The sequence below is a fragment of the Nelumbo lutea genome, chromosome 8 (genome assembly GCF_056320005.1).
Source record: "Nelumbo lutea isolate HS-2025 chromosome 8, American lotus-T2T, whole genome shotgun sequence".
Taxonomy (NCBI): domain Eukaryota; kingdom Viridiplantae; phylum Streptophyta; class Magnoliopsida; order Proteales; family Nelumbonaceae; genus Nelumbo; species Nelumbo lutea.
The window spans coordinates 28200401-28209515 of record NC_142691.1 but is presented as its reverse complement, the minus strand read 5'-3'; the positions used below and the strand labels follow the sequence as shown (position 1 = coordinate 28209515).

At 37.7% G+C, this 9115-nt stretch overlaps 1 protein-coding gene across 1 annotated transcript; it reads right to left on the bottom strand.

Annotated features, from left to right (window-relative positions):
* Positions 1-5215: 5215 nt before the first annotated feature.
* LOC148843596 (protein SIEVE ELEMENT OCCLUSION B-like) lies at positions 5216-8072 on the bottom strand. Its single transcript, XM_088957434.1, has 7 exons — positions 7917-8072; positions 7692-7805; positions 7157-7587; positions 6829-6935; positions 6560-6681; positions 5982-6449; positions 5216-5848 (listed from the first exon to the last, which is right to left on the bottom strand). The coding sequence occupies exons 1-7, from the start codon at positions 8070-8072 to the stop codon at positions 5216-5218; spliced, it is 2031 nt and encodes a 676-aa protein (XP_088813560.1).
* Positions 8073-9115: the final 1043 nt, after the last annotated feature.

The window sequence follows — 9115 nt, the reverse complement described above, 5'->3', positions numbered from 1 at the left end:
TCCATAGATACAAATATGGTGTCATAACAATAATACCCCTTTTGATTTTGTGCATACACTAGGAAAATACATTTAGTAGCCTTAGGATCAAATTTTGAACAAGCATGCCCAAGGATTTGGACAAAACAAGTGCAACCAAAGGTTTTGGGAAGAATAAAAAACTACTTATCAGGATACAACTAATTAAAAGGAACTTTCTTGTCCAAGATTCGAGAAGGAATGCTATTAATGAGATAAACAATAATAATAATGGAATCCCCCAAAAAATGGCTAGGAACATTAGTATTCAGCATGATGCTTCTTGCAACTTCAAAGATGTTCCTATTTTCTCTCTCAGCTACACCATTCAGTTGAGGTGTATGAGAACAAATGCTCTGATGAATTACTCCATGTTCAAGGAGATAAGAAGATAAGGGTTTTGCAAAATATTTTTTGGCATTATTAGATATGAGATTTTTATTTTAACCTCAAAATGAGTCAGGATCATTTGATGAAAATTGTAGGTCAAAGTGGGAACCTCATCCCGAGAGTGTATGAGGTAAACCCATGAAAACTGAGAGTGGTCATCAACGAACAATAGAAAGTATTTGTACCCACTCATAGTAGGAATATGATATGACCGCCAAATATCAATATGCACAATTTCAAAAGGAAAATAGCTTTTTTTATTAATTTGTGAATAAATTGATCTACAATGCTTTTCCAACACATAACTCTCACACTTCAAGCTGAACACTTGGATTGACTCAAACAAATTAGGAAAAAGACTCATTGTAGACCCAAAAGATAGATGACCCAATCGATAATGCCAAAGCATAATCTGACTTACAAACCGTGACACAAAAGACTTCCCATCTTCTTTACTCTTCCCAGGTGGATGTTCAAGGAAGTAGATACCATTCATCTCACGACTAGTTCCTTGTAGCCCGATCTTGGAAAACACAATGACCTAGGAAAATGGTCATTTAACAGTTTTGGTGTTTAGTGGTACTACTGATAGAAAGCATATAAGTACTTAGTTTAGGAACATGCAGAACTGAGGATAAGGAAATAGCACCAGAGACATTGATTTCTCCCTTACTTGAAAAATAGGGACAAGAGATCCATAAGCAATAGGCACTTTATCTCTACTAGAGGACATGCAATAGGTGTGAATTAATGAAGATAAAGTGGTCATATGATCAAATGCACTTGAATCAATAATGAAAAAATGGCTAGTGTTACCTGGGTAGAGCATGATAGGTAGTGGCCCTTGTACCTGATTGAGCAAAAGCAAAAGTTGGAGTAGAACGAGACTGTCCAGAGAAGCCAACTTCACTCTCCAACTGAGATAAAACAACCCTAACAGCAGCAAATGCATCAAGAGAATTGGGATCTAGTGTTGGGAGTGGATGGAGCTCCTGTGGTTACAATTGTGGATGAAACTCCTATAGTTATAGCTGCATTAGCATTTCTCTTCTTGTTCCTAGTCTTTCTGGAATTAGCCGAGGCTAAAACTTCAAACAAGTGTCCTTAGTATGTTTTGGTTTACAGTAGTCACAAAACACATCCCTCTTTCCATCCTTTTTACATTCGTCTCCTTATCACCTTCAGTCTTCGATTTTATACTTGCTAAAGCTGATTTCATAGATGGAATTTGTAACATAACTTTCCTTCTACTTTCCTCACCATGTATCAGAGAGTAGGCTTGAGATAAAGAGACAATATTTCTAGTGAGAAGCTGTTGTCTTATAATGTCATAGTCAAAGTTTATCATAGTCAGGAATTCAAACACTTTATTTTGACTCTCCCACTCAATAGTCTCAAGATGATCAATCTCATACTACAATGATTTCAAGGTGGAGAAATAGACTGACATAGGTTTCTTCCCCTGTTTAAGATTATTAACCTCAATTTTTAGTTAATTGGCTCTAGCAACATTAAGGGGCTGAGAATAGGTTTCTTTCATATTGTTCCAAATCTCCTAACCTGTGTTTGCCCAAAGAAAGTTTCCAATGATATAAGGCTGCATGGAGTTGCATAACCAAGTTATAACCAAATAATTTTTTGAACCCATTTAGCGAGGGAAGGGTCCTCCTATGCTGGTTTCTTTGTGTCTCCCATCACATACCCCAACTTTCCCCTCCCTCCAATGGCCATCATGGATGATTGGGCCCATTCCAAATAGTTTGTTCGATCAAACTTGACTGTAGTAATCTGAAATGAACTGTTGTCAATAAAGTTTCCTGCTCCTACAAGTCCTACATTTGGTTTGTTCTCATTCCCGATCATTTGCATGCTGAAATGGACAAAGAATAATCACTGAATGGAGAGTACAAGACTGTCCAAACTCCTTTTTCAAACAAAAATTCCAAGTACTGTCCAAACAACACCCAAAGTAAATAAAAAACTTCAGAGGCCTTTTTATGAACACAAGGTGGGAAGTAGAGGAGACCAACACTGTCAAAAATAATACAACCCGGAAGAACATTCCATAAAGAATCCTTAAAATAGTCCATGAGAACAACCGAACAACTGTACTGATTCCAGAGAAATTTCAAACAGTCCAAAAAAAAAAAAAAAGAAAAACAACCCAAAAATTATTGGGCGCCACTCTCAATCTCTGATTTAAGCTCTAAATCAGAAATCAGCTTATTTTCTCCGATTCTTCCTGGTCACCGGATAACTCTCCAAGTAATTTGAACGTTGGGCACCTTCTTCAATTTCCAATAACCTCCAAGAACCAAGCGAATCAATCTGAAACTTCCATCCCTAGAACTACTCTCATGTAGTCAGTTGGATAGCACCTACATGAGAGCCCAAGCCAAGTTTAGGTCTACTTTGATACCAAGTTGTCTCAAACCATGGAGGTTCAGACCTATTTAGAAAATGAAAGGAAACCAGAGATGAAGAGAAGAGAAGAGAAGAGGAGGAAGAGAGAATAGAAAAGAAAAAGGGGTTCAGCCTACTTAGTCTACCGCCCCAAGTGATATTAAAAATTAGGTCTACAATAATAAGTGGTACAATGATAGGGGTGCCCCTATCACTAGAAACAATAGAAAAAAAATATTCTAATAGCACTATAAACAAAGGAAGAACATATGAACAAGTGGGGACCACAAGCTGGTCAATCATTTTCTCTACACGGATTATGTTTGAAAGTTAAATAAAGCCCTTTGTGATCTTCGTTAGGCCCATCGTTCTTGGTTCTCTCGGCTCTGTAGCCAGTTACATGATCTCGGTTTCAGAAGCTCTTAGTGTGATCATTCTCTTTTCATCTATCACAAAGCTAATACTTCTCTCTATATTTTAGTATACGTTGATTATATTATTGTTACTGGGATTTCTGTTTCTCATGTTTCTCAAGTTATTATGGACTTGTCTCGTAGTTTCTCTCTTAAGGATCTTGGATTTCTTCACTATTTTCTTGGCAAAGAGGCCCATCGAGACAAGAATGGATTGTTTCTCTCTCAACGATGCTATAATCTTGATCTTCTATAGAAGACCAATCTTGTAGCTTCCAAACCTTTGACCACACCTATGGCACCTACGTCCAGGTTGTCAAAATTTCAGGGTGAGCCTCTGTCTGACCCTACTTAATATTGTAGTATTGTTGGTGCCTTGCAATATGTCACCCTTACATGGCTAGATGTGGCAATTGTTGTGAATAAGGCGTGATAGTTTCTTCAAACTTCCATTGGTGATCATTGGACGGTTATGAAGTGTACTTTGAGTTATCTCAAAGGTACAACTGACTTTGGGCACTTATTTATTGCTAATTCTCTTGGATCATTAGTCGCATTTTCAGATGCTGATTGGGCCGGCTGCCTTGATGACCACCATTCTACCGGCGGCTATGGTGTTTTTCTTGGTTCTCATTTGATCTCTTGGAGCACTAAGAAACAACCCACCATTGCCTATTCCATCACTGAAGCTGAGTTTTGTTCCTTATCTAATACCACAACTGAAGTGTTATTGCTTCAATCTCTCCTACAAGATTTGGGTGTTCATCAATCCTCTGCGCCTGTTCTATTTTGTGATAACATTGGTGCTACAAATCCGGTTGCGCAAATGGGTTCTCATGCATGTACGAAGCACAATGAAGTGGATTTTCATTTTCTGCATGATTATATTTTTCGCAAAAATATGGTGGTCCGATATATCCCTACTGATGATCAATTGGCTGATGTGTCTACCAAACCTCTTTCCCCAGTTCGATTTGACTTTCTATATTCCAAGTTCATGTGCTTCCAGCCCAGTTTCGCTTGAGGGGGTGTATTAAAGAAAGCTATGGACTGGCTAATATAACAAAGGAAAGTTCTAAAATTGGTAACTCTACAATAATGTAAGTTTCTAGTAGAAAGGAAAGAGATGTAGATGGTAATTATACAAAAGTTCAAGTTACCAATGGAGGTTCTCACTTAAGTTTAGAAATAGCTGAAATAGTAAGAAAATCATCTAAGAAACATTTTTCTTCCTTTCCCTTATTATGTCATTCCTTTGTGTATATATTGTACCCTAATCTCCTTAGTCGACATATACAAAAAATACAAGAAATACAAGTTCCTTGCATTGTTGAGAATTGTTCTTTGTTCTTTCTTTAACTTTATGAGATGGGTTTCGGTGGTTTGCTGGTTGTGTCGGGTGGTTTTGTGTTGGGTTGTTGTATTTATTTCTGGATCTTTCTCTGGTGCTGGAGGACTCTTGAGAGATGCAGATGTCAAAGGAAAACATCAAGAACATCTTAAAAATGAATGTCAAATCCAATTTCAACATTCCTACAGGGAATCGATCGAACAGTGGTGCGGACTTTTTAGCTCTCATAAGGCAATAGTTGAACAAGATAGACTTAAAGACTTATAATTCTGCATACGAACGAATTATGTCCATTATTATGGGATCGAGGATCAGTATGGTAGCTAGTAGTAGATATAGACAATCTAATCCTTTAAATTAGTTTAATTGAATATACTATCTACGTACTTGGTTCAATTCAAAACAAAGAAATTTCATTAATTTATTATCAATCCCAATACATGCTGGATTTAATTTATTCAAAGGAAATTAAGACTACCCCACCATCCCACATATGGATAGGGAAGAGCCTGCATATCTAACACACAACATTTTATTGGATATTCCAAAGCATCTAAGGAAAAGCACACTAACAACATTTTTATTGGACAATTGACTGGTATTTTGATCCCAATCCCAGGTAAATTAACACTCGTATCTTTCACTCAGTGCAACATTTGTAGAGCAAGTACTTCTCCATGGAACGGCCGCACTCTGAACACTTTACCGTCTCTGGAATGTTATTAACTGCGCCTATTGGAACAATCAGACGAATACAGTGTGACCTGCAGGTATGGCTGCGTCGTACATATTCATTTAACGCAGTCAAGAAATCCTCATGCCCTCGGATGAGTCCGGAAACCCATTTTTCAAAGTCCTTAATTAATAGGGATAATTGTTTTCCACTGAATCTCACAGCATTAAGATCCGAAGACCCTCCCAACATCAAAGCCCATCCATCCTCATTGTCATCATAACTTGATATGATCATCAATTCTTTCACGATTGCATCTTCAAGGTATGCGTTACAGTGTGCCATCTTGGAGTAGGAGATGCTTTCAATACGATGCCAAAATGAACGGATTGTCTTCTCATCCCAAACCCTTGATAACTTTTCATTTCTAATGCAATTCAGTATCTTTTCCAATCGTTCTTTGCGCCGATTTGTTCCAACGTAAATGGTTTCCATTTGAACTTTGGTCTCTTTGGTAAAAAAACTCATAGCTTTGCCAAATCGTCTTATCCAATCAAGATCATGACCTCCATAGAAACAGACAATCTTCTCGTCCTTAATCTGCGAAGCAATTAATAAATTGTGAGTGTAGACCAACTTTATTGAATGATTGCATTCAAAAACTTGCGACGTAAAATTTATAAAGAACAGAAAAGAGGCAAAAATCAGTCCGTGTTTGAGAGTGCAGTTGTACCCATGTTGGTAGATCAGGTGCAAATCCCTTCACCAAGAAATCAACCCCTCCGCTCTCTCGCTTCCAAAGTTCTACTTCAGTCTTTTCGTAAAAGGGGTACGCTTGAGCACCCCAAATTTTCACCATTGGAAGTGCATTGGTGTGGCTAATCACACCTTGTTTGTTTAAGACTACCAGTATGGGCTTCCTATGGAAGTTCCATTTTGACTTGATGTGCCATACAAAGCACTTATGAATGCATGAAGGGTTGGGAAGGCAAAACCATGGCATCTGAACAGCTACTTGAACAGCACTTTGTTCTGGAGTTTTAATGGCCTGATCCACGATTGGTAGCCAAACTACTTCAAAGCTTTCTTTTCGATTAATTATGTTATAAGCCTCGGCGAGAGCTGAAAATTCTTCAGCATTGACCATAAGATCTGAGATGAAGAAGGCAATGGACTTGCCCTTGAGTTTGTCCAAGCTGACCTGCACCACCAAAGTCATTGAGCGTGAGAACCATAATTTTGAAGATGAAAAAAAAAGCTAAAAGCCTAAAATTGAATTTGGAGGAAACAATTCTGGTGAGTCGATCAAACCTTTTCCATGACAGAACGTTGATAAAGGATCAGCTCTTCTGTTGAGAAAAGCTTTTTAATTAGTTTTAAATTGTCTTCATATTGGGTTTGGAATTTCAAGGTTTCCTCATACCCTGCGAAATCTGCAAAGCACTTTTTATGTTAAACTGCATTTCCAAGCATGTTTTTTACATTTCTCCAAACTTAAAAACTTTTATTAGATTACAAGACATCAAATGGATGGAGTTCCAGAGAGGGAGAGAGAGATCCTTGTTAGATTAGTGTCTAACCTTTCTCTGTAATGTATGATTCACATAGAAATTTATGAACTGGAGACGCCAAGTTGTAGATTCTTGTGAGTTCATCATGGATATCATCAGTGGCTGACATTGTGTACCTAAAACATTGCAGGGAAGGAAGTTAAAAGAGAAAAAAAAAAACGTTTTCAAAACCATTTTGTTCAAGTGAAATAAATTATGACCGTATACTCATAGATCATATATATCTTAAATTAACATATGTTAAGACTTTCAAAAATATAACATCTTATTGTATATCTTCTCTCGGAAAAAAAAAACAAAAAGAAATTAAGGAAACAAAACATAAGTCAAGACTTACTCTGCACCCATTTTCACTAACACCATATTCGAACGTATGCAGGTATATAGGCTTCGGATGATGTAGTATACAGCTATTTGAAGGCTCAGTTTGACCGAACGATCTGTCTGAGTTTTGTAGAGTTTAAGCCCCATAAAGTTATTGGCCATAGCATGCACTCGACGGAGCAGATTGGAGATAAGCTCGAAACGAGAGTTTAGGGAACGAGAATTAGTTTGGAGCAAGGAAGGAAAATGCTTGAGCATTCTAACTGATGTGAACAAAGGGTTATCCGAAAGGGGTTGTGCAGTGAGCCAGAACTCACCATAGTTCATGGCAAATGCACTCATAACCAGTACAACTTTAGCTTCCCATGAGTACATCTTTAGAGTATCAAACAAGGCCAACGTAGCTTCATCGGGTTTCATACCACACGCAGCTTTACACGTTATCTGTCCAATTGTGAAAGAATTCAGTTTATGGAATTAGAGCAGTGAAAAAAGGGTATATATATACATGCTAATGATTTCTAGAGTAAGTACTCTATAGGTGATACCTCCCAACTTAGCGAGTGAATGGTGCCACGAATACTGTCCTGCAATTCAAGCCTCTCAACTGAGGTAACGATTCTTTTGTCATTCAATCCTTGAAGACCACTTTGCTCTAATCCCTAAAATGACAAAATCACATTCTTACATTTTGTTATATTCGTAATCACACTCTCTCTCTCTCTCATACATACACACGCACACAGAGACATACCGAGGGAGAGGAAACGCACCATTCCGGAACTGAAAGGGATTAGCTTGAAGATTTGGTTGATGACATCCATTAAAGGATTGAACTCGAAGTCTTGGTTCTTCGGTCCATGCTGGATTTGTTGAATGATGGCTTCCTCCTCAGAGGTAAGGGAGTAAAATGAACCAAACATGCTCATCTTAACCAAGCTAATATGCCTAAGACAACACGCTCTGTTCACTTGCTAGATAATTAGATCGACTGTGAAGTAGAAGCAGTGTTGGGTGTTTGATTTATAGGCAAAAAATCGAGGCCATTCTATCGAAAGTCAAGTGTTCAGACTTCCAAGTTGCTTATTGCTTTCACTGTTCTTTTTAGCGCCGTTGTGGGTTCCAGAATCCAGACTGTTGCATATTATTTCAAATTAGGAGAACGCAGATCTTAATTAAAATAATACAAAATACAAGGTTTTACACTCTACATTATTGTATTTGTACTCCTTCCAAACTGAGCATTAGGTAAATTATAAGAAACTCACTTGTTTGGGTGTTGCTTTGCATTTTCAAGCGGAAAGCCCCAGACAAAATATCCTAAGTCTGTGTTTGTAAGGTAAAAATGAATCAAAGTTTACACCCAAATCTTTGCATTGCAACCAAATACAACCTAAGAAAAAACATTGGGGTTGCTGCTAGGGGTGGCCACGAGCCGAACTCAAGGTTTTAGCTTGAACAGAGCTCAAGCCTTATAATCCTAGGCGAGCCGAGCTTGAGCCTCATACTATTCAACTTGACTCGGCTCCAATCACCCCTAGTTGCCGCTAGTGGAGAAGCATTTGAAGATTGCTATTGGACATAGAAAAAGCAGTGGATCCTCCCATTGTTAAAGAAGAGAGTAGTTTTCTTATATTCCTTGGAGAAGAGGCTAAAATCATCACACGGATTAGAAGAACATACAGCAGAGCGGTCGCTAGGTACTAAAATTCCCAAACTAGTGGTACCCCTCATTGTAATGGGCATTTTCATCATTGAATTTGATTAACTTTATGGTGATTAGTCCTTTTTTATTCATTTACAGTTCTCTTCATTTAAGATTGAACTAATTTAAAGTTTCCATAACTAGGTTTGATCAGGTGTACAACAATAATTCTTTCTCTTCATTTACATTCTGTCGTCTTTGGGTCGTAAATTTGCAATCGTTTCTTTTGTTAGTTTTTTAGCATTTTGATATTTTAGACTGATTTGA